The sequence below is a fragment of the Pan paniscus genome, chromosome 17, assembly GCF_029289425.2.
Source record: "Pan paniscus chromosome 17, NHGRI_mPanPan1-v2.0_pri, whole genome shotgun sequence".
NCBI lineage: Eukaryota > Metazoa > Chordata > Mammalia > Primates > Hominidae > Pan > Pan paniscus.
In genome coordinates this window covers 87,646,505-87,673,352 of record NC_073266.2, presented here as the reverse complement: position 1 = coordinate 87,673,352, position 26,848 = coordinate 87,646,505, and the positions used below count along the sequence as shown (strand labels likewise).

Below are 26,848 nucleotides of genomic sequence, written 5' to 3'. Positions count from 1 at the left end.
CATGGTACTCTGTGGTGTATATGTACCACATTTTCTTTATCCAATCTGCCATTGATAGGCATGTAGGTTGATTCCATGTGTTTGCTGTTGTGAATAGTGCTGCAGTGAACATACACATGCATGTGTCTTTATGGTAGAATGATTTGTATTTCTTTGAGTATCCAACATCTATAAGGAACTTAAACAAATTTACAAGAAAAAAACAAACAGCTCCATTAAAAAGTGGACAAAGGACAGAACAGACATTTTTCAAAAGAAGACATACATGTGGCCAAAAGGCATATGGAAAAGAGCTCAATATCACTGATCATTGGAGAAATGCAAATCAAAACTGCTACGAGGGACCATCTCACACCAGTCAGAATGGCTATTTATTTATTTATTTTTTTTGTGAGACAGAGTTTCACTCTTGTTGCCCAGGTTGGAGTGCAGTGGTGCGATCTTGGATCACTGCCGCCTCCGCCTCCTGGGTTCAAGCTATTCTCCTGTCTCAGCCTCCCGAGTAGCTGGGATTACAGGTGTGTACTACCACACCCAGCTAATTTTTGTATTTTTAGTAGAGATGGAGTTTCACAATGTTGGCCTTTTGTATTTCTAGTAGAGATGGGGTTTCACCATGTTGGCCAGGCTTGTCTTGAACTCCTGACCTCAGATGATCTGCCCACCTCAGCTTCCCAGAGTGCTGGGATTATAGGCGTGAGCCATCGCACCCGGCCAGAATGGCTATTATTAAAAGTCAAAAAATAGCAGATACTGGTGAGGTTGTGGAGAAAAGGGAATACTTACACACTGTTGATGACTGTGCAAATTAGTTCAACCATTGTGAAAAGCAGTGTGGCAATTCCTTGAAGACCTAAATACAGAACTGCTACTTAACCCAGCATTGTGTGAATTTACCTGTAAATATGTTGGTTATTTAAATAAGTTGACTTTTTGAGCTTTTGTTCATAGGGCACAAACTATAAAATCTTATTGGAGAATTGGAAGCAGATAAATGTAATTTTGGGTTTTTTTTTTTTTTTTTGGTTTGTAGTTGGAGACTGTTGAAAAGGTATATGAAATCTTCACCTCAGATGATGTTGATCTCGTTTTGAGAAAGTCAGCTGCTGAACAGTTAGCTGTGATTATGCAAGGTAATGTCTTTTAAGGAAAATGATTGCTGTACTGCTGATAATAGAATTTTAGATTGCCATATGGTACTGGCAGGAGTTGGCAACTATGGTTTATGCGCCAGATCCAGCCTGTGGCCTTTTTTTGGACAGCCCTCAAGAATGGTTTTTGCATCTTTAGAGTTGTTAACAAAATCAAACCAAAACCAAAGAATATGCGAGAGATCATATGTGTGTGTCTAGCAAAGCCTAACAACATGCTTACTACCTGGTTCTTTACAGAAGAAGTTTGCTAATGCCTTATTATTATTTGACCTGTAAAATGCCATTTGATAGAATTATCTTCTTTCTAAAATATTAGTGTACTTCCAATAGTGAAGTCCATGTTCCTTCCTCTGTTTACTGAGTGCATGCATCATATTTTCAATCTGTACCATCTTGCTTAGGGAAATTAATCGAATAATACTTTTGTGGTAGGTAAAAGAAAAATAGTACACTGTAGCTATGCCTTTTCTGTAAATGTTTATTTTTATTTTTTTAAATTATACTTTAAGTTCTAGGGTACATGTGCACAACGTGCAGGTTTGATACATAGGTATACATGTGCCATGTTGGTTTGCTGCACCCATCAACTCATTTATATTAGGTATTTCTCCTAATGCTATCCCTCCCCCAGCCCCCAACTCCGTGACAGGCCCGGGAGTGTGATGTTCCCCGCCCTGTGTCCAAGTGATCTCATTGTTCAGTTCCCACCTGTGAGTGAGAACATGCGGTGTTTGGTTTTCTGTCTTTGTGATAGTTTGCTGAGAATGATGGTTTCCAGCTTCATCCGTGTCCCTGCAAAGGACGTGAACTCATCCTTTTTTATGGCTGCATAGTATTCCATGGTGTATAAATGTTTATTTTTAAAAACAACTAGTGTAATACACTGTTAGCTTTGTTTGTAGTGTTGTTATTCCATAGGCTTTTGTTCTTTGGGTTAGTTTTGAATTTTTCCCCATATGTGATGTATGTACTTTAATATTTATGAGAAATGATAACTTTGAGTTTATGTAAAAAGATTTTTATGGTTAGCACTTCTTGTCTTGACATTAGTGGAAACTGGAATGAGAGAGTTATTTGAAAAAACATATTCCACATATTTGTAGTTTTAACAACAATCACACAGACTACAGAAAAGAAGACTAGAAAATGTGGAAAGCCCTGGTTAAAAAAAAGATCAAGAAAAACTCGTTAAAGAGTATTCCTTCAATATTGTTAACATTTCAAAAGTATGCCTTATAATTTTGGTATGCACTATATTGGGGGGCAATGGAAATTTTTTTTTTTAAGTAGCAGCTAAAGATTGTTACAGTGATAGCTACCACTTCAATATCAGTATGTGAGTGTATGTGTTTTTCCTAATGAGAATATAGGAGAAAATTTGTCTGCAAGTTGTTAAATACTTGTAACAAATATATAAGCAATTACAGTTTTGGGTTCTGGTAACATTTGTGTGTGCGTGTGCGCATGTCTGTACATATAAGATTTTTTTATGTATATACAAAAACTTCTTTATTACAAACATAATATGTGAATATATGCTTATTAAAAAGAAGCTCATGTTCTCCAGAAATATATAGTGTATTATAATCTCGTTCCTTTTATATTTGCTATTAATAGTTTGAGGTTAGAGATTTTTTTATAGATAGAAAAATGTTCATGTTGTAAGTCATATTTTACACATGAGCTTGTGGAGAATTACAAACATTTGAAGGTGATACATTTGGAAGAGTCAATGAAATAATATAAAGAAGATAATTTGCATGTATAAATATAAGCATTCATTTGTACACTTAAATTCTCGTAGTTTTCAGAGTCTGAACTAGTTCCATAATTCTTTTTTTATAGTTTTGTATTTTATGTGACAGAAGTAAGATATGCTTTTTACTTAAACATTTTCAAATTGGACAGGTGTACGTAAAGTAAAAAGTTAAAAGTTTCATACTCTAATGTCAACCCCAGGTCTAAGTATTTTTAATAGTTTGAAGGTTGTGTGGATATCAGTTCTGAGTATTTCAAAATATGTGTTTTAAACTACAAAAAATGTTCTTTAACTTTTAGTAACTTTTTTTATCTACAGATATTAAAATGCATGCTGTGGTGAAAAAGTTATGCTTAATTGACAAAATAATTGAGTATTTAAATGAATGTGTGAGTCAAGATGGCAAGGTAAGGCTAATGTGCGTCTAGACATTGTTTTACAGGCTGTTTTGATTAATCGGATCTGAAATTGAACTGAGCAGAATTTGGATGAGTACTTGGATTTTAAATTCTAAGTAACACCTCCTATCTCATTCATTTTTTTTTTTTAAATTCGAAAAGTGGAGTCTCTATAAAGGAAAACTAATCCTAAAATTTCCATAAGATAGGTGATAGAAGTATATACGAAACTTACTTTCAGTGGAAAGTAATTCCTAGTATTTATTTACATTTTAGTTTCAGATAATTTTGATGAAAACGCATAAAATTTAGAGTAAGATAATGTTATGGTCTGTTTGATCTCACCTGATAATTGGTGAAAATGAAATAGCTGTGTTTTTCCTCCTGGCCCAGGTTGTAGAATGTTTGGTACAACCATGCCTCACACTCTTGAGGAAGGTTTTATGTGGTGATCCAGTCATGCGTGTTTCGCTCTCGCAACAGTCTTCTCTTTTGACCGTGTTATTCAGAGGTAAATAGAAGAAAATCTGCTAATAATTAGATTGTTCTTAAGTTTTAAGTGTTTCTTCTTTAATTGTAAGTCACATTTACTTTTTATTTTACTATTAGAACAACAGCATTTATTAGTGAATACACTACTAATGTAAATGGAAAATGTTTAATATTTTTGTGGAAATTGCTTTCTAATCCTGTTGCTGAGTGGAGGCTAGAGCTGAGAAAAGCTGAAACCTCTGATTGTTCTTTGTGCCTTGATGTAGATGTCATCTGGTGCTCAGACAGTAAACTATTATCTATAAAGAGAGAAAGTTGCAGCTGCTGTTATTACTGTCTTCTTTCCAATATCTCTTTCGTCTTTCTTGTTTTGCTTATACCTTTGGATCTTGGTACATTTTGTCTGATTATTTCATTTGACAGGTGTTAAGAGTATAGGCTCAACCTGTGTGGGTAGAAACTAGACCATCCTAAATGACTCTGAGCCTAAATTTATTACATTCTATAAAATGTGGTTTTTAAAAACCCATTTTAATTAGATTCTAATTTAGTAAGGCGTTAGATGAACACGTTTCATGTCGTTTTGTCCTTCCTGTCTTCTCTGTTTTTTTTTTTCTCAATGGAGAGCTTGGTAACATTTTGTACTATTTTTTTTCTTAGAGACTTAGGCCACTGCTTTTTAATATTTTGCAAGAGTCATGTAGAATCATCTGAATGTGCTGAAGAGTCACGTACAAGCATCTGAATGTGCTTCATCTTGTCTATTATCAGGCATATAGGAGATAAGTGAGATTTATGTTCAAAATATGTTATTATAATGTAGTCATTTTATTTTAGCATTTTTTCCTCCTGTTGGCTTCTGCTTGCCAAGTGAGTAAGATGCAGTTTATTTAAGTAGCAGCCCTAAAACCAGGTAAAGCTCTAAACAGATTCAGTGTGTTTAGGCTCATAACATTTTGAGTAGACTATAACGTTTTTATAAGATTGTATAGACTGATCATCTGAAAGAGCAGCAGTTATGGATTTTTAGTTTTCTTTAATCCTGTTAATAATTGTCTTCTTATTAACCTCATTCACTTGAATTTAGCTCCTGGTTTACCTTTTCATTTATAATTTTCATTTAAATTATTCAAGCATGGAACTTATTATGAACACCTACTAGATTCAAAAGCACATTTCAAGGCAATATAATCTATACCCTTTTCAGTATTTCAGTTTTTCTATTTCATTGCTGTTTGTGGAAATTACTTTCAATGAGTTTGAGAATGAATATAGTATCCTCCATTAATGGATTTAGTTTCAGGAAAAATTTTACTTACTTACTTATTTATTTATTGAGACAGAGTTTCACTCTTATCACCCAGGCTGGAGTGCAGTGGCACAATCTCGGCTCAGTGCAACCTCTGCCTCCTGGGTTCAAGCATTTCTCCTGCCTCAGCCTCCTGAGTAGCTGGGATTACAGGTGCCTGCCACCATGCCTGGGTAATTTTTGTATTTTTAGTAGAGGCTAGGTTTCTCCATGTTGGCCAGGCTGGTCTCGAACTCCTGACCTCATGTGATCCACCTGCCTTGGCCTCCCAAAGTGCTGGGATTACAGTCGTGAGCCACTGTGCCTGGCCGAAAAATTAATTTTTAACCAGCTGCTTAACCAAGAAAACCCATTTCTCAGCAAACGTTTATTAAGCACATGCCTTGTGCTAGGTGCAATGCTAGGCCCTTGGGTTATATTGGTTCGAATGGTAAATGACCCTCATGGAGCTTACAGTAGAGTTGGAGACATTGACAAGTAAATATACAGTACACCACAGTAATACTTGTAATTGGGGATTCCTGGTGCCAGAGGACATGCTGGTCAGCTTGGTTGGTGAAAAGTCTCAGAGATTGTTTCTAGGGAATGTGGCATCTAAGATGGAATTTCAGAAATGAGTAGGAGTTCAAATAGGCAAGATTGACTTCTAGATGGAGCCGTGGTTGTGTGTATGAGAAATTGAGGTGTTTGAGATGGAGCTGGCTGGATTTGGGGAGTGTGGAGTGAAGGGGAAATGATGGGATGAGGCAGGGAGGGCGGTTCGTGCAGGGCCTGGGAGATTTTATTAAACAGCAGTGAAGAGCTGTTTAAGGTTGTTAAACAGGGGAGTATGTGTTTTAGGAAGATTATTTCTGTAGCATGGATAGTGGATCAAAGGAGTACAATAAATAACTTCTCAGATAACACTGCTTTGAATTATAAACTTTATGTTATGACAGAATTCTATAGTGTATTTCAGGGTTAGAAATTAACTTAGAAATCATTTACTATACCATCTGTGTGAGGTCTAGAGAGATTTAGCAACTTGGCCAAGGCTATAACCAAAAAATGGTTATTGGGTTATTTACTTTGCTACTGAGAGAGAATCGAAACTTCCTTACCTTTGTTTGTTTCTGTTTTAAATAATCACAGACCTATACATCCCTATTGTAAAAATTCAGGCAATATAGAACTATACAAATTCTAAAAGTTTTCATTTTCTTCTCGTTCTCAATTTACCCAAAGAAGACTGTTCTAGTTATCATTAGGAATGTATTTTTCCGAATGATTTTTTCTACATACACATGTAGTTTTCATTCTGTATATTACAGTATTGTGTTGCTTCCTTTTTTCAACTGGAAATGTAACTTGAATATCTTTCTATATTATTTCATGTGAGTATACATTCTTTAAAAAACCCTAAAAACTACTGCACTGGTGTTGCAGAATTTCAGTTTGCTATGTTACTGGGTATTTGTTTTAGATTTTTCACCATGACAGTAATCATGTTGTGTGATCATCTTTGTGCATTCAGTGTTGGAATTCCTAGGTCAAAGAGATTTTATAAGATAGTGGTTAAGTTCCTTTCCAAGTCACTCTCACCAAAGGTGTTTAAAAATGCTTATTTTCATTACAACTTTGCCAACACTGAATATGTCTCATTAATTTTTTTAATCTTATAGGTAAAAATATATAATTGTTTTATTTTCTTATTTTAGTTTTAGTGAAGTTATCTTTTCATATATATTCAAATTTCTTAATCTATGGATTACTTATTTTCCTGTTGTATTTACTTTCTTTTTAGTGACTTGTAGGGTTTTTTTATTATAAGATAGGCACAATCCTTATGCTTGATTTTATGTGATTAATATTTTCTCTCAACTTTTCTATCCTTTAAATTTATTTATTATTATATTTTTAACCTTAAATATTTTATGGAAACATATAGAACTTTTCTGTTATGGCAGTTGGGCAATTTTTTATCATGCTCTTCAAGTAGGACTTTCTTTAGTTCCAGATTGAAAACACTTTTCCTGTGTTTCGAGTGTTGTTTAAAAAAATTAAATTTGAAATCAGGCAAAGGCATTGCTGTAATTTCTTATTTATTTGGAAATATTATGGTTCATCCTATTCATCACTGATGTGAAATGTCTGTTTTATTATAAGTTAATTTTTACATGTTCTCTGTTTCTTTACTTTTTGGTTTATGGCTATTTTTAATCATGCCAATTACATAAGGATGATTTTCTTTTCCTGCAGTTAGGAAAAATCTCTTCTCTCAAAACTTCTTATTGCTGCTTCCCTGAATTTGCTAACTGTGTATTATGTTGTTATTCCTGTGAGATAACATCGTACTTCTTTGTTTAGAATTTCATAGGTTTCAAGGAGATTGTAGCATTGGGATCATTACAGAAGTGGGAACTGAGACTTAATGTTAAAGAATCTCACCAGGGCACTTAGCTAAGTAGTAAGTGGTAGAGCTAGTGTTAAGTCTGTCCATTCAGAGCACTTCCCTTTTCCATCATCTTGTCATAATTAAAAGGAACCAAAACAATGACACAGCCCAAGGATAACATTTTAAAGTCAAATCCAAGTTCTGTGATCACATGTTTGTAGTAAAGGGCAAAAGTTATAAAATAAGATCTCTTGGTGAGGAAACTTTAGCTAGAATTATCTGACTCGGCATAACCTTCTTAGAGGCTGTATCAGTTTGTTTCTCTAATTACCTAAAACTAGACAGTGTCTAGTGAGTGTATCTACAAGTGTGGCTCCTGGACTGGCAGCATCTGCATCCTCTGAGAACTTATTAGAAATTCACATTCACAGGCTCCACCCTAAACCTATCCAATCAGAAACTGTTTTAACCAGCCTTCCAGGTGATTCTTGTACATCCACAAGTTTGAGATGAAAGCCTGTGTTTTAGTGTCACCTTATCTGGGTTAATGTTGCATTTCTTTTCTCTTCAAATCAAGATATTTTAAATTTGAAGTTCATTCTTTCTAGACGTACAAATATTTCATAAAGTTGTGCTTCTTTTTATTCAGTTTCCTTAATATTTCATGAAGATTGTAGTGTCGTGACTGAAGTTGGAGCACTATTTTGTCTTCTATTATTTGATGAAGTATCAAGAATGGATATGTGGTGAGATATAAGAATTTATAAGTTTTTTACTCTTAACTATTTATCTCAGATATCTGATGTAATCTTATAGCAAGGCATGGAAATTTCTGATTTACGAAGCTTATGCTGTCCATGCTACACATATGTGGTATGAATTTTGATTTGAATAAACAGTATTCAAAAGCCTATTGGCTCAGAAAGTCTATCTCAAATTTTATTTTTAAACATTACTAAATATAAAATTTAAAATTACTGCAGTAATTTTTGTCTTTAATACATTTTTAGTACATACCTTCAACTATGTGTTTTTTTCTTAATATTTCATGATTTTTAAAAAACCTCGGAAGATATTTAGGATGATAGTATATGATTAGCACTGATCTTGAGCAGGATCCGTGGGAGGAGACGCACAAAGTCCACCTGCTAGTCCCACCACTGCATTGTATGAATCATTTGTTATGTGGAATTTTTTTTTAAAACATAATTTACTCTTCATAAGCAAATCTAGGAAGTAGCAAACATGTTGTTTCTATACTAAATGATAGACTCAGTTGCACTGCTTGATTTCATTTGCAGTCAACGAAGTGAGGTAAGTTGTATTTGTTAGACAAAACTTGGTCTACTCAGTTGTTTCTTTGTTTTTGTTTTTCTTTTATGAAATAGGTCTGTTAATCCTTCCAATAAACCTTCTTTGCCATCGGTCTTCAGTTTGCCTGTTTCCGTTTTTAGAAGGTAAAGGATTTATTTCTCTGATTTTCTTGAAGGACGAAATGTTGTTACAGAAAGGGAAATCAAAATCTATAATTTGTCACAATTTTCATTTAGCATTTAAATCCCATAACTTGGGCTTTCATGGTTCCTTCACAATGGTGCTTTGAAGATTTCAGTAAGTATATCTCCCCACCACCAATTTTTTATTTTGATACTGTTCAAATTTACAGGAAAGTTGAAAGCTATACAGTGCATACTTGTATGTCGTTCAGCCTAGAGTCATCAATTATTTACATATGAGTCTCTTTGCTTTCTCTCTCCTAATATATATTTTTATTTATATTTAATTCTCCCTCACCTGCCAATTGGAAATAAGTTTCAGACATAAATTCACTCCTTTCCTATATATTCCAGCATGCACATCCTTAAGTTAAGGACATTATTCTACATAACTGCTACAATATGATCCCATCTAACAAGATTAAAAATAATTCTATAACATGGTGTGGTTTCTCCAGTTATCTCCAAGTATCTTTTGTGTATATTTTTTCAGAATGCAATAACCAGTTAAGGTTCTGCATTGTATTTGGTTTTCATGTCTCTTTAGACTTTTGTAAAAAGTAAATTGTTTTTATTGACATATATCGTACATAAAGCATACAAGTCATAAGGGTACAGCCCTTGAATTTTTCTGAATAAACGTACCTATTTATCTCACACAGATTGACATAGAATATTACTGACAGACCGGAAACCCTTTTTGTGCTTTCTCATTACCTTCTACCACCCCAAAATGTAATCCTATTTTAATTTCTATTGCTGTACATTATTTTTGCTAGTTTTTGAACTTATAGAGTGCATTATTATATTGGCTTTTTGCTCAACTTGGAGAGATTTGTCCATGTTGCTGCATGAAGCAATCAGTAGTTGGTTCATTTTTATTCTATGTAGTATTCTGTCTAAGAATATACAATACTTTTATTTACCATTCTATTTGTGGATGTTTAATTTGTTTTCTGTTTTGGGCTATTATGAATAAATGACTGCTAAGAACATTCTTGAACATGTGTCATTGTTGGAATATAGGATATTTATGTTTAGCTTTAGTAGATGTTACCAGACAGTATTACGAAGTTGTTGTGCTGATTTACATTCCTACCATCAGTGGAAAAGTACTAGCTGCCCCACATCCTCACTAGCCTTTGGTATTTGCATTACCAGTCTTAATGGTGTTTAGTTTGGCTAAATAATGAAACTCACATGACTGCAGTAGTCATGCTTAGAATGAGATCACATTTGTGGGTGCTGGGAGCTGTCTTGGCTTGGAAGCCTCATGTCCCAAATAGAAAATATGTTCTCTAGTAAGTGTGCTGTAGGCATAGTTTCCAGGTTGCTTATAAGAGCCACAGCACTCAAGATTGCTCAGAGCTGTGACATCCCATCATGCATTTATAGTTTATTCCTAGATGTCTCAGTCCAGATGTGGGGAGTCATTTTCATCATAAGCAAAGCAGCTTAGTAAATTCTTGACATTCCATATCTATCTGATTTTACTGGGTAAAGGGACAGAGAGTTACCTCAATATCATGTTTGTCCGTAAAGAGGAGAAAGGGTTTTATTACTCTTTTACTCACAGTAATGTTGGCATTTAAAAAATTGTTGCCCATCTGATGGATGTATAGTGTATCTCAAAGTGGTCCTGATGTATTACTCTTTGCTTTTTATTATTTTCTTCCTTCTATGTTTTTCAAACTTAATTTGCTGTTCATTTTCTAACTTACTGGAGGATTGGCCATTGATTATTAGCCGCCCTTTCATTTAAAGCTATCAATGTTTCTAAGTATGGCTTTTGGTATATTCCACGAATTTGATATGCCATATTTTATTATTTAGTTCAAAATATTTTCTAAGTGTTTTGTGATTTTTTTTTCATTGATGCAAGGGTTGTTTAGAGTTATTGGGGGTAACTAGTGAAGATTTAGTTTATTAGGTTTTCTAGTTATTTTATTATTAATATTTAGCTAAATATTGACATGAGAAAATATTTTCTATGATTTTAATTCTTTAGAGTTTGTTGAATTTTACTTTATGGCCCAGCATATGGTCAGCTTTTTAAAATGTTCCATGTGTACTTGAAAATAATAATGTATATGTAGTAGTTGTTGGATATACTGTTCTATAAGTCTCAAAATATATCAGGTTTATTGATAGTGTTCAGATCTTCCCTGTGTCTACTTTATTATATGTGTGTGAAGTTCTTTCAGGTAGCAGAGAGGCATGTTAAAATCTCCACTATGACATTGTCATTCTGGCTGACAATGTATTTTGAGGCCATGTAATTTAGTTTGTAAACATGGTGGTGGGTTGTCTCTATCATTATGAAATTATTTCTTTATCTCTAGCAGTGCTTCATCATATAGAATTCACTCGATCTCTTATGACTGTAGCTTCACCAGCTTTTATTTGGTTAGTGGTTAGCATGATATGTATTTTTCCATCCTTGTAGTTTTAGCTGTTCTGTGTCCTTAAATGTACTTTTTTTTTAAGAAGTATATAGTTGAGTTTTTTTGTCCAATCTGACATTATTTACAGTTTTAATGGAATATTTTAATGCATTTTACATTTACTATAATTACTAATATTTTTGGATACAGATTATTAGCTTGCTATTTTCTTTTTGTCCAATGTGGTTTTTTTCTTTCTTTTTCCTCTCTGGCTTTTCTTGATTAATTTTTAAAATTAGTCCATGTTTTCCAGCAGTTAACTTGTAGTTACATATACATTAAGTATTTTATTTATTTATTTATTTGTAGCAATTTATTTATTTATTTATTTATTTGTAGCAAAGCCTTGCTTTGTTGCCCAGGCTAGTCTTGAACTCCTAGCTTCAAGCAATTCTCCCACCTCAGCCTCCCAAAAGTGTTGGGATTACAGGCATGAGTCACTGTGCCCAGCTAAGTATTCTTCTATATACATTATTTCTATATATTGTATACAGATGATTATTCTTTTATAATATAGAGATTATAATTTACTTCCTTGACTGTGAACTAGTATTTTTACCACATCCCAGACAATGCAAGGACCTTAGAACACATTAATTCCATTTATTTGCTCTTCTTTTTTTTTTCTTTTATTGTCAGGTATTTAAATTCTATACATATTTTACATTCTATAAGATGTTATTATAATTATTTTATGCAGTAAATAGTCATTTAGATTTGTATACCTTGGTCGTTTCTGTTACTTTTTATTGCTTTTTTGGTTTTTCTGCCTCCATCTGAGAATTTGTTTTTTTAAGAGTTTTTTATTATTTAATGTAGTGCACTTACATTAGCAATGATTTCTGTCGGGTTTTTTTTTTTTAATCTAAAAATTCTTTCTGTTTTAAAAAATGTTATCACTAGGTATAGAATTCTAGGTTGGCAGTTGGAGTCCATTTTTTGTAGGAACATTGGCTGTCAGTTTTATTGTTGCTTCTTTGAAGGAACTGTGTTCCCCATTCTCTTAGGAGTTCCTTCAGCTATATCCCACAGCACTTTGCTTGCTTGCTTATTTATTTGGGGGAGTTTATTTTATTTTTATGGGTATATGATAGTACATATTTATGGAGTACATGTGATATTTTGATATAAGCATACAATGTATAATGATCAAATCAGAGTAATTAGGATGTCCATTACCTCTAACATTTATTGATTCTCTGTGTTAGGAACATTTCAGATCTGCTCTTCTAGTTATTTTGAAATATACAACAAATTACTGTTAACTATTTTTACCCTATTGTGCTACTGAACACTAGATCTTATTCCTTCTATCTAAATTTTTATGTACCCATTAGCCATCCCTTCTTAATTCCCCCCTTCCCCACCATCCTTTACAGCCTGTGGTAATCATCATTCTACTCTTTATCTCCATGAGATCATTTTTTTTTTTTTTTTTTTAGCTCCCACATATAAAGGAGAACATGTGATGTTTGCTTTTCTGTGCCTGGATTATTTCAGTTAACATAATGACTTCCAGTTCCATCCATGTTGTTTCAAGTGACAGGATTTCATTCTTTTTTACGTCTGAATGATACTCCATTGTGTATTTATACCACATTTTTAAAAATCCATTCATCTATTGATGGACACTTAGGTAGATTCCATATCTTGGTTATTGTGAATAGTGCTACAATAAACATGGGAGTGCATATATCTCTTTGACATACCAATTTCCTTTCTTTTGGATATATACCCAGCAGTGGGATTGTTGGATCATATGTAGGTTCTGTTTTTAGTTTTTTGAGGAACTCCATACTGTTTCCAATAATGACTCTACTAATTTACATTCCCACTAACAGTGTATGAGCATTCTCCTTCCTCCACATCTTTGCCAGCATCTGTTATTTTTTTTTGTCTTGTTGATAAAAGCCTTTTTAACTGGGGTGAGATATCTCATTGTGGTTTTGATTTGCATTTCTCTGATGATTGGTAATGTTGAGAATTTTTTCATATACCTGTTGGTCATTTGTATGTCTTTTAAGAAGTTTCTATTCAGATCTTTTGCCCAGCTTTTAATTGGATTATTATTATTATTTTGCTGTTAAGTTGTTTGAGTTCCGTATATATTTTGATGGTTAATCTCTTGCCAGTTGAATAGTTTGCAAGTGTTTTCTCTCATTCCATAGGTGGTCTCTTCACTTTGTTGACTGTTTCCTTTGCTATGCAGAAGCTTTTTAGCTTGATATGATCCCATTTACCTATTTTTGCTTTGCTTGCCTGTGTTTTTGAGGTCTTACTTAATAAATCTTTGCCCAGGCTAATGTCCTGAAGCATTTCTCTAATGTTTTCTTCTAGTAGTTTCATAGTTGCAGGTCTTACATTTAAGTCTTTAATTCATTTTGATTTGATTTTCGTATGTGGCGAGAGATAGAGATCTAGTTTCATTTTTCTGCATATGGATATCCAGTTTTCTGAGTACCATTCATTGAAGAGACTGTTCTTTCCCCAAATTATGTTCTCGGTGCTTTTGTTGAAAATTGACCAAATGTGTGTATTTATTTGTGCATTCTTTATTCTGTTTTATTGGTCTGTGTGTCTGTTTTTATGCTAGTATCATGCTGTTTTGGTTACTATAGCTTTGTAGCATAATTCAGAGTTAGGCAGTGTGATACCTCCCTCTTTGTTCTTTTTGCTCAGGATTGTTTTGGCTATTTAGGACCATGTTTTGTTCCATATACATTTTAGGAGTTTTAAAATTTCTTTTTGTTCCTTTTAGGATGCAAATTTACATGCATGTTAGATTATTTCACCATGTTAAAGGAAAAACTTGAGACAAAATACACATGCATGTGTCTTTACGGTAGAACAAAATTAACTTTGGTTTAAAAGATACTGCTATTGAATCTGTTTTTATTTCTAAACATATTTCTTGGTTCTTGTTGAATTTATTGATGATGAAACCATGTTCTCAAGTGAAAACAATAAGCTGGAATTCAGTCATTTAGTGACCTCTATGATCATAGGCAATTCATTTATCAGCTTTAAGCCTCATTTTGATCATTTGTAAAATAGGTATCATAGTGCCATACCATGTAACTGTGAATGAATGATACAAAATAAGCAGTGTTTGGCATAAAGTAAATATCAGTGTTTTAGCTGAACACCTTTTATGTTTGGTTCACTGTATTCATGGTCCCTGACTTCAAGGAGCATTAGTTATCTCCACAACAACTCTAATATAGCATAGAATGTGGTAAGTCCTCAAGAAAGGATTTAAGTGTTCTGGGGAGTTTAGAGGAGATGAAAAGAATAATTGAAATACTGTATAAATTATGATAATTGTTTAAAATAGGGACTAAGAGAAACCTTTGCATTATTGTGGGTTGGGAGGCATTGAACTAGCCCTCATTTGTGGCTCATCTTTTTGAGTAGCATTTAAGAATTTGAAAGTTTGTAATTATTTGTACACATTTTCTTTAGGTACCATCTACCTGTTCATGTAATTGGACACCATGCTGTGAGTCCTTACTCCATAGTTTTGCCCTTATCTGCTGATTGTTTGGCCTTGAAGCCGGTGTCAGATATGCTGAGAATAGCTTGGAACCTGTCATGGTATCATGGGAGTGATAATCTGTTGAAGCAAATGAACTCTGAAACTAAAACGCAAGAGTAAGCTCTTATATTAGTTTAAAAAGCATTTGCAATTAATTAATTGTAATTAATTAGTTAAGTTTTACTTTTTCCTTAGGTCCAGTAGCTTTTTCCCTTGGTATCATCTGATTCTGCTTTTTAACAGTTATAATTTTTACTTTCTTTTAAATATTACATGTGTTTATTACTTTTAACAATCTATCATACGGGAAAATTTTAAATGAAAAAGCATTTTACTCTGTACTGTTTTAGAGGTTAAAGTCTGATTTGTTTGTAGATATGAATCACTAGGAAAAGGGTCCTGGATTAGAACAAAATCTCAGTAAGTATATGCATGAGTGTTATCATTAGTGTGATGGTGATTACTTTTGAGTATCTTAATATTCTAATCTGTCTGTCTTATGTGAATAAAAATTTTTATAAGGAGGAAAAGTCAATATAAACATTTGGGATGCCAATGTAAAATCCTAATATTGACAGATATGTATCAGTTTTTCTTCTGGCTGTAAGTCAACCTTTTGTTAAAAGAAAATGAAGATAAAACAGCTTTTGGGAGAGTTTATAATAGAAATAAGTGTGAGCTTTTATTTAAATAGCTTTATGTTCCTCCTTCATTTTTTTTCTTTTTGTCTAGAATTTTAGATGCATTGAAGTTATCTACAGAGGACATCCTCACTCTGAAGATAACACACATGGCTAGTGGGCTGCAGGACTGCCTCCATTCCATTGTTCAGGCTGCAACCCACAGGGAAGTTAGGGCTGCTGTCACCAGGATGAGTTTTTATCTTCTGAATGACAGATTGTCTTTAAAGGGTTGCCCTGGTCCATGTGGGGTTACCTTGAAGTCCTTGGCTTGGCACACCGCACTAAACAGGTCAGTGTAAGGTCAAGGCTGCCAGTTTCAGAGACCTGGATTGCATTGTATTGTGTTCATCTCCTAACCTTTGAAGATAAGAGTCTATGCCCTTACTGCTGCTATCATAGAAAGAAAAACTCCAGGATTTTTATCATCTGTAATAATAGCCAAAGAGAAATCTTTAATTTAGTTATTGCATTGTTGAAGGGATTATTAATAAACTTGTAACAATTTATTCTTAGAAAATTTTACCTCACAAAAGCAAATAATTAGGATAAGACATGGATGAAACAAATTGAATGTTTATTTCTATCCATGTTATAAATGAGTTGAGACATCAGTGAATTGATTAATAGGTGTGATACACCTGCCACAGGCTGTTTTGTTTTGCTTTTGTTTTGTTCTTAAGTAAATTATATCATTTTTCTTTTTACTCTCAATTTCATGAAGTTGATTGCCATGTGGCGGTCCTTTATAGCAGTTGATTGAGAAGACTCTAGCTTGTCAATTTAACATGCTTAACTTGTAGCAGATGGTTGCATTTGCAACAAGACTGATAAGCAACCACTGCAAGCAGGTTTTCATTTTATTCTTCATGTGACTTTAGTATAAAATGTATAACTTTATTATTTAACATAAAATGTGCAGTTTTTAAGCTGCTAGGTTAAATGAGTTTCCAAAATATGAATTCCTTTATTAGTTTAGCTTTAAAAATTAGTTTATCTGATTAGGCTTTCCAGTGGTGTGCTGGTGCCCACTAGTGCAGCCTTGTGAGAGAGCTGATGGTTGAATTTTCAGGATTTTTGTAAGGTGATTGTTAAACACAGCCGTTCTTAATTATATAAACTTACAATTAAATAAATTATATGAAGACAAAAGGTAATGAATATGCAAACATCACTTTCTAATTATGTGGCAACATTTTACTGTTATCTTTGTTCTTGAGGTTATGCATACATATGCACTACAGGGGTATGTATTTTATGGAAATAACTACAATGGAGTACCACTGTGCATCTCTTCACAACTTCATGTTACATGGTAGCTCCACATTGTCTAGAGTAGTATATTTACACCATGGAAATTGACAAACACAATAAGTCAGCACTCTCAGTTACATATTTATCAGCACACTCCCGCATTTAAACAGTCTCGCCAGTTGAAGAATGCATAAATCCTTCACTTTAAATAAATGTAATATGTCCCTATTTGTCAAAAGAAATTTTAACATAAAAGCTGATTGAATTCATTGCACTAAGTTTTCTTTCTCTTGTGAATTAAAACCATAGAAATAGTATGCAATACCACATTACAGGAAAGACTCTCAAACTGTGGGTCAGTGGAAGCCTTTAGAGTATTTCAAATTGCCCAATAGCAGTAACTGTATGTGAGCATTGCATTTTTTATGGTTAGTTTCCTCAGGACTAGTGTAAGTGGAGAGTATAGACTGTGTGTATGTTTAATATATACACACATGCATATATAATATTCATCTTGTGTTTGGTTTTTAGGCCTGTGTTTGATCATGGCAACACAGACACTACTGCCTAATTTATAAATATTCATGTATTTCTGCTGTATTATGTTTCACTAAGGAATGTATCAAAAATATATATCACAGAATCCACCTTTTTTCATGAAAACTTTTTAAAAACTTTACTTCCAGAAATGTATGTACTAATGAGGCTTTGGGAAACTTTAGTTTTGCTTTCATTCAGTTTAATGATAGAAAGGAACATTATCTAAGATGAACCAACAGCTTAAAGGGTGCTTGGAGATAGAAAATTCCCATAAATCATGGCTGTATAAAGTATTGAGATATTGAGAACATTTTTATAAGCTTAGTTTAATATTTTTAAAATACAGCTATTTCAAATTATATCATTCTAGACAAAACAAAATATAGAGAAGCATGTTCATACCTGTGTGAATGGTTTTTTATTGTATTTTAAAAATAATGTTATTTTTTAGACATTTTCCATGTCAGTAAATATACTTTGAGGCTAACTTTTCAAATATATGATATATCCAAATGAATTTCCGCAAAAGGGGTCCTTTTAGGAGTGAGTGTGTATGTTAGAATAATTCTGGCTTTGCTCAGATATTTTGAAATTGTCCTCTCAGGTCATTTAAACAACAGATGTAAGGAAGTCTTATTATATTTTGAAGTTATATTTAATTTTTTACCAAAAAATGATATTAGCAAACTCAACTATCCAGAGAAGGGTAAAAATGATTTTTACATGTATACCGAAATGAACACCACCCTAAACCATGACTATTTATCACTATTAACAAAAGTATATTTCAGTTTGACCAAAAAAATGGTTTCTAAAATCTTTTTACTTACGGTACTGTGGCTTCTAAACGTAACTTTCCAAGATGATTATTTTAACAGCCCAACATTAATTTATGTGTATGTTTTTATATGTGTATGCTAACACACAAGCATACAATTATAATCTAATATCATTTTGGAAACTTATTTTAAGAAAACAGATGATAGTCATGGTTCAGTAGGATTACAAGTTGTTAGAGGTATCTAGAGTCTTCTTTCAACTAGTTTCTGTTGAGTTTGCATGTTTAATGCCTCTCTACTCCTTTCCTGCTGGAAGTCCTATTGCTACTGTTTTTCTCCATTTTTCACCAGACTGTAGACTGACTAGCGAATTGGTTTTTCTGCTTTTAACCTTATGCCACTCATTTATGTTGCTTCCTGAATGATCCTTCTGAAATACATGTCACCTGTGGGTTCTCTTCCATGGTGTGCTAGATATTAATAGAATTCCAACCCCTTAGCATGCTGTAGAAAGTTCTTTTTGATCTGGCTCTTGCTTACCTTTTCAGCTGCAGTTTCCTCCTCTCTCTCTAACATATGCTGTGTTTCTATGAAGTGCAAATATTGGGGTTTTATGAAACTGCTTGATATTTTAGGGCATACACTTCTGTTTTATACATCCTTGCTTTTACATAGTTAACTCCCTGGCTGCCTTGTGAATATCTACTCTTCCTTGAGCTCCAAGGTCTTCTTACTCTGTAATGTATGTGGAATTCTAGTTACCCTGATTGTCATGTGGCTTTCCTGCATTACTTCTACAGTTGTTTAAATATTTGTTTTCTCATGTGCCTTGGGTTTATTACATTCCTTTTTATATCCCTCACATATCGCATAAGTCATAGTATACAGTTGGCCATGCAGCCTCAGCGTGAACACCTCCTTTGAAGGATATTCATTCTGTTTTTGCGCTGTGATTATTCGTAAGTTTTTTGTTCTTTTGGACTGTACCTGATCATTTCTACCTGTTATTCTGTCCTTTAAACTCACAGAATAAATAATGTCTTCACATGTGACAGCTCTTCATTTAAACATAACTATAATTTCTTCTCTATTCCCCCCACCCTGCTTTAAATGATTTGTTTTTTTTTTAGATAGACTTTAAAAGCCACAGTGTCCAGACTTCTCATTTGTTCATGCTATTTTACAAGGGTATTGTGTTTCTTAGGACTCTCCCTGAGATCTGGACATGATACCTTATATGGGTGTGGTGCTGTGGCATGGGGTGAATAGGAAGAAAGGGGCTACTGCCTTTCTTTTCCTACTGCTTTTCCATCATTCAACAAACATTTATTGATCACCTACTAGGTGTCACTCTTGTAGGAAATATAGCAGTGGGCAAAATTGATAGGGTCCTGCTCTCATGGAACTTGGAATTAAGACAGCTAGAAGTATAATCAAAAGTAGAAATGCTTCCAAGCAGACTATTAGGAAGCTGCATTAGAGGAGCACCCTATCCCTCTTCAGTAGAGAGAAAGTGGTTCAGAGAATGAAGCTTAAGCCAAGGCATAACAGGTAGAAGGATGTTAAAAGTCTATGGGATTGGAAGCCTAAAAGATACCAGGCACACAGAGAAACAAATACCACATGATCTGTCTTATATATGGAATCTAAAGAAGTCGAATTCAAAGAAGTAGAGTAGAATTGTTACCAGAGGCAAGTGGCAGGTGGATATGGGTAGGGAAAAGGGAGACGTTGCTGAGAGGTTACAAAATTCCAGTTAGACAAGAGGAATGAGTTCTGGTGATCTCTTACAGCATAGTGACTATAGTTAATAATAATATATGTTTCAAAATAGCTAAAAGAATGGATGTTAAATGTTCTCACCACAGAGAAATAAGTATTTGAGGTGATTGGTATGTTAATTAGCCTGATTGGATCATTCCACAATGTATACATGTGTCAGAACACCACATTGTATCCTAAAGATACATACAATTATTATTTGTCAGTTAAAAATAAAACAAATAAATGGAATATAGTTTGGTGCATGTTATGTGACAGAAATTTGATACTTTGAATCCGTAAATGGATGGTCAGTTGACTCACAACCACTTGCAGAATATATTATTTCTCCTCTAGACTAAAATGCCATATTCAACAAATATTATACAAATTAATTTTTTTTTTAAATGCCAGGCAAAGGGATAGGCCCTGAGTTAGGAAAGAGTGTCTTGTGTCTTCAAGAGGAATTGAAAAGAGGATAGTACACTTAGATTTAGGGGATATGAGGGTGCTTATAAAATGGGGTTACAGAGGTGATATTTTAATGTTACACTGGATATCATAGAAGACTTCTTATAATCTTTGTGATTGTTAAATCATAAATCTCCCAAAGATCTATGGTTGTTAGAATCACCTCTCAATTTTCATAATCCGGCACTTGCCATCCTACTCAGCTGAATGTCATTTTGGGGATGTGAGAATTTTAAGTAAGGAAAAATAATAATGAGACAAACACCACATTACTAAGAAATACAGCATTATATATCCCTGGTGTTGGACTGCTTAGTTTAGTATTCCTGTTTTAAAACTTGCTAGCCATGTGACTGTGGAAAAACGACTTAACCATATTTTTGCTTGGGTCTTCTTGTCTTTGAAATAGAGGTGCCTACTTCATAATGTTGTTATGAAGTTTGACAGAAACCCTGCTGTTAGAACATAGGCTGGCACAAGGTTGGTGCTCAATAAATGCTGAGTATTAAGATTCGTATTATTGTCACTCTTACTAACATTTTGATGCAATGGCTTTAGATTTATAAAAAATAAAACATTACAGATAAAATTGGATCTCATATCTCTTGCTGATTGCTTTTTAAAAAAAACGATTTCCAAACTACTTCTCCCTTTTAAATAAAAGTTTTATTGTTTACTAATCTCTTAGCTCTCTTAAACCAGTTTTTTTTTTTAAAGAAATCTTAGAAAATTGGCTCATATCCTTTTGCTCTGAACTTAAAAAGAAATTTCATCCTAAGTCTACCTTCAGTGTTTTCCTTGCCTGTTACAAACTCTAGTAGCGTCCTTGCAGGCCTTTTTTTCCCCCTCACTTTATTACCTTATTTTTTCGAGTTGGTCAGAATTAGGTTTGAAGTACTAATTCTTCTTATCAGTGAAACATGACATTCCCAGTATGAAAAGCAAGTTTCATTGGGCGGTTATTAGAGTCAGTGTTTTTCCCCTTGGTATTTTTTTGGTACTTTTTCTGAATTTGTTATTTTTCTCTTATGATATTTGTCACTTCTAGTTATTTTAGTTACTTGTCCACATGTTTTTTCCACTATAAGCTCATGTTCTTGAAGGCAGATACCCAGTTTGTTTCAACTTTGCATTTTCCAAAGCATTTAAAACAGTGTCTCATAAAATAGCATCCTCACAAGACATCTGTTAGGTCCACATATCTATGATGAACAGTGGTATTGTGTATTTTAAAGCGCCAGAAACCATGATTATTGTCTTTTCATTATAGGTTTTTACAAGTGCTTCCTGCTTGCACTGAAGATGAGAAACTGCTAATAGATATCGTACATTTTTTAAATAAATTAATAAAGGAACAAAGAAAAAATTCTTCACTAGAACTTCTAAACTGGATTCTCGAATTACTTCTTAGACATGTAAGTGGTGTTAAGGAATTTGGATTTTAAGTTTGGGAAATAACTTATTTGTAGAAATCATTAACATTATATTATGGAAAAGGATAATTTTATATTGTCTATGCTTGGTAAAGTAGTCTTCATGTAATGAATGGCTCATAACAACATGGCTTTCCTGATACGATTGTGAATGTGTTTATTAAAATTCTGTACAGTGAATGGGACCTACGGTCTTGTGTTTAATAAAACCTGTTCTGCATGTGAACTTTCTGCTGCAACTGTATTTTTAAGTGGGGATTACAGTTCAGGTGGCAGGGGACAGGGTGGATGTCCAGATAGGCATGTTGAGAGTTAGCTAACAAAGCCAGATGGAGGCAGGAGGGGGTATAGTGATGGTGCAGTTATAAAGATAAAGTGCGTTCAGGCCTTAAATAACGGTTTCTGGAATATTTACCCTTCTAGCCCCCACTACTGTCAGATTTTTAGCTCTTCTAAAAATTCTAAATTTTTTTTTTTTTGAGACGGCTGGAATGCAATGGTGCGATCTTGGCTCACTGCAACCTCTGCCTCCTGGGTTCAAATGATTCTCCTGCCTCAGCCTCCTGAGTAGCTGGGATTACAGGTGCCTGCCACCACGCCCAGCTAATTTTTGTATTTTTAGTAGAGACAGGGTTTCACCATGTTGGCCAGGCTCGTCTTGAACTCCGGACCTCAGGTGATCCGCCCGCCTTGGCCTCTCAAAGTGCTGGGATTACAGGCGTGAGCCACCGCGCCTGGCTCTAAAATTTTTCTAAATAGCTATTCTAAAAATTTTGGCTATTCAGATTTCTTATTCTAAGAAGCGTGTGAAGAACCCAAGAAGCCAGGTCCCTGTTGTTGGTCTATCTGTCTCTTTATGTATTTATTTGCAAATACCGTATGAATTTACTCAACTTAGCTAAGATAAAGCTTTACACAAATAAGAAGAAAAACAAAACAAAACTAGAAAAGAGGGCCTAAACTGATATAGGACATAGTGGATCTTATAAGGCAAATATGTTTCATTATATATTAACACATTTGCGAAACTTAGAGATAATTTTATGTAAAAATATGAATTACTGTGTTGTCAGAAATGCTAACTGATATGAATGTTTGTGTGTATATAAAACTTATTTAGAGGTTTATTATCGTCTTAGGCTGTTTTCTGTTGTTTTTAACATAATATCAGAAGCTGGGTAATTTATAAAAAACAAAATTTATTTCTTACAGTTATGGGGTGCAGGAAGTCCAGGTTTAAGAGGGCATATCTGGTGACAGCCTTCTTGCAGTGGGGACTCTCTGAAGAGTCCCGAGGTGATGCAGGGTATATGTGGTGAGGGGGCTGAGCATGCTGATGTGCTATCTCAGGTTTTTCTCTTCTTACAAAGCCATCAGTTCCCCTTCCATGATAACCCATTAATCCACTATCCATGAATGGATTAGTCTATTCATGAGGGTAGGGCCTTCATGATCCAGTCACCTCCAAAGGCCCCACCTCTTAATACTGTTACTTTGGGGATTAAATTTCAACATGAATTTTGGAGGGAACGTTCAAACCATAGTAATTATCTTTTCTTTTATTGTAGATTGGTGAAAGTAGGGACTGTTTTGTTCATTATTGCATACCCAGCATTTATTATAGTGCCTTGCACATAGTGAGCTCTCAATAAACATTTATTAACTCAGTAATAAGCTATGTAGTTAATTACAAGAAGCACACAAAACCTTAATTTTATAACTTGTTAAGATTTAACAAAAATGGAAACCATGTATTACTTTCAAGGTTACTTATATATGCAAGTATATTTATAGACTGAATTTCTAGAATTGTAATTGCTGAGTCAAATTGTAGAGGTGTGTGTGTGCTGAGGTTTTTGTGGTTTTATAAATAGATAACTTATTTTGAATTAGATGGAGATTTTTTCATATTCGGTCTTTTCATGAATTGTATCTTGATGTCCTTGCTGGTTCTCTGCCACAATTGGGTTGTTAGTCTCCTTTCATTTCTTCCTTCCTGTCCTCTTTCTTTTCCTCCCTTCCCTTCTCCCTACCCTTTCTCCTTTGCTTTTTCCTTCCATTTTCCTCTTCCCTCCCCTCCCCTTTCCTTGGAGCATGATTTCATTCTGGTACCTGCAACTTGGACATTAGTGTAGAGATCTTTCACCTTTTGATTAAATTTATTCCTAAATATCTTAATTTTTTTTGGTAGCTATTTTAAATGAGGTTTTTTTTGGGGGGGGCGCGGTTACTGTATAGAAATGCTACTGATTTTTTATATGTTGATTTTGTATCCTGCAACTTTATTGAATTCATTTTTAAGATCAAAGTTTTTTGGTGGAGTCTAGGTTTTTCTAGATTTAAGATTATATCATCAGCATAGAGGGACAGCTTAACTTGCCTTTTTTCTAATGTGGATGCCTTTTATTTCTTTCTATATACTAATTGCTCTGGCTAGGATTTCCAGTACCATATTGAATAGACATGGTGAGAGTAGACATCCTTGTCTTGTTCCTGATCTTAGAGAAAAAGCTTTAAACTTTTCACCATTGAGAATGATGTTAGCTGTGGGTTTTTCATATATGGCCTTTATTGTGTTGGTATTCCTTTTCTACTTAATTTATTGAGAGTTTTTATTATGAAAGGATGTTGAATTTTGTCAAATGCTTTTTCTGCATCTGTTGGTATAATCATGTGGTTTTTGTTCTTAATTCTGTTAATTTGGTGTATCACATTTACGCATTTGTGTATGTTGAACCATCCTTGCATCCCTGGAATGAATTCCACTTGATTATAGTGAGTGATCTTTTTATTGTGCTCTTGGTTTCAGTTTGCCAGTATTTGGTAAAGGATTTTTTATATCTGTGTTTATCAGGGATATTAGCCTGTAATTTTCTTTTCTTGTAGTTCCCATGTCTGGCTTTGGTATCAGTGTAATGCTGCCGTCATAAAGTGAGTTTGGAAGTATTCCTTCTTCATTTGGTTTTAGGAGTACAGAGATTAGTATTAATTCTTTAAATGTTTGGTGGAATTCAGCAGTGAAGCCATCAATCAGGTCTTGGGCTTTTTTTTGGTGAAAGACTTTGCATTACTGATTTAATCTCCTTATTATTGGTCTGTTCAGATTTTCTGTTTCTTCATGATTCAATCTTGGTAGCTCTATGTGTCTAGAATTTTTTCCACTTGGTTGTCCAATTTGTTGACATGAAATTGTTCATAATAGTCTCTTACGATTCCTTGTGTTTCTGTGGTATCTGTTGTAATGTCTTCCCTTTCGTTTCTCATTTTGTCTTCTTTTTTTATTAGTCTAGCTAAAGGTTTGTCAGTTTTGTTCATCTTTTCAAAATCTCAATTCTTGATTCTGTTACTCTTTTCTATTGTTTTTCCAGTTTCTATTTCATTTGTATCTGCCCTTATCTTCATTGTTTTCTTTTTACTAAGTTTTGGCTTCATTTATGCTTCTTTTTCTAGTTCCTTGAGGTTGTTTACTTGGTATCTTTCTTTTTGACATAGATGTTTATTGTTATGTATGTCCTTCTTAGACCTGCTTTTGCTGTATCCCATAAGTTTTGGTTGGTTTGGTGTCCATTTTTGTTTGTCTCATGATATTTTAAAATTTCCCTTTTAGCTTTTTCTTTGACCCACTGATTGTTCAGGAGCATGTTGCTTAATTTTTATGTATATGTGAATACTCCAGAATTCCTTCTTTTGGTGACTTCTAGTTTTTTATCACTATGGTCAGAAATGATATTAGATATGATTTCAGTCTTGTTATATTTGTTAAGACTTGTAACACCATACATGTACTGTTAATTTTGTAGTATGTCATAAGGTTTATGTATATTTTATAATTTATTCATAGTTATGAAATTAAAATTAAATTCCTACAAGACTCTAGATGATTGTACTATAATTTTAATGCAGTTTTTCAAAAGGATTTTTGGTACAGTTACATTTACTTATTTGGTTTTGTATGGTATTAAACCTTTCTTCGGAAAGCTTCTACTTTATCTCATATATTATCACCACAAGTGTTATAAATAATACTACTTTTAAGAGTGCACAAAAGTGAACTTAAGTGTTCACTATCAGTTGGGTTTACTCCCTAAATATTATGCTACAAGATAAATTAATATATGTTATATAACTACCAATGTTTAGGATAAAGGGAACCTGGAAATAGAAAATCAAGTACCTTTTAAAGTTTATCCTTTGAAGTGAGTAAAATAAGTGAGAAATGATTTAAGAAGCTCAGTAAAATAACATTTCCAAGTAAATTGCTTTGAATGTATGGACATACATGAAAAGATATACAAAAGTTGTGGTTGCAAAAACAAAATTAGGCAGATATGAACGCCTGATTAGTCAGAAGAATGCTAAGAGGAAGTGAAAAGAAAAATCAGCTAACTTCCTGAGGGAAGATTTAGGAACTTTCTCTTGTGAAATTTTTTTCCATGTGTTTTATCAAGACATTCATTTATTACAAACATATTGTAATTCTTAGGCAATTTAGGAGTTTATTGCACCTCTAATCTGTTTTTAATATGATATTTTGTTTATAGTAACCTAGAAGTGCTGAATTTGAATACCTTTCTTTTTGGAATGCATTTTTTTTGATGGAAGTTCACAAATGTGGGGCTGTTAGTTTTTTTCTTCTTTTGGTGAAGCTCAGCAGAACTACACAGCATATATATTTTCCTTGGCTGACTTTCCCGTAACAGGCTCAATGTGCACTCAGACATTATTGAGGGTCTTGCAGTTACTTTTGGCATAGCTTGCTGATGGATGTAAAGTTGGATATGATGAGTGGTAACTGTGTGTGTAAACAAAATGAGCCATCATTATAGAAATGGTTGCCTTTTAGAGGTCAACAGTGACAAAATAATGGCCCAAGTAGTTGGTTTAAAATTAGGATTGAATCCTAACGTCTAAAGACAAAAACTTCAGATATGATTAAGCATTTGACATCTGTAGGCATCAGTAGAGACAT

The 26,848-nt window shown here is 33.7% G+C and overlaps 1 protein-coding gene across 4 annotated transcripts in view; it reads left to right on the top strand.

Moving 5' to 3' along the window:
• The window catches only part of RTTN (rotatin), a 202,514-nt gene that overhangs the window by 62,321 nt on the left and 113,345 nt on the right, over positions 1 to 26,848 (top strand). For 3 of the 4 annotated variants that reach the window (XM_034944011.3, XM_063597359.1, XM_063597360.1), the window contains exons 19-26: positions 1,034 to 1,133; positions 3,232 to 3,320; positions 3,705 to 3,822; positions 8,136 to 8,232; positions 8,875 to 8,943; positions 14,889 to 15,077; positions 15,694 to 15,933; positions 21,717 to 21,861. In XM_034944011.3, coding sequence (XP_034799902.1) covers positions 1,034 to 1,133; positions 3,232 to 3,320; positions 3,705 to 3,822; positions 8,136 to 8,232; positions 8,875 to 8,943; positions 14,889 to 15,077; positions 15,694 to 15,933; positions 21,717 to 21,861 — 1,047 coding nt within the window. Of the gene's footprint in view, positions 1 to 205; positions 1,134 to 3,231; positions 3,321 to 3,704; positions 3,823 to 8,135; positions 8,233 to 8,874; positions 8,944 to 14,888; positions 15,078 to 15,693; positions 15,934 to 21,716; positions 21,862 to 26,848 lie in introns of those variants that run through there. The other variant, XM_063597361.1, reaches the window with a different exon arrangement.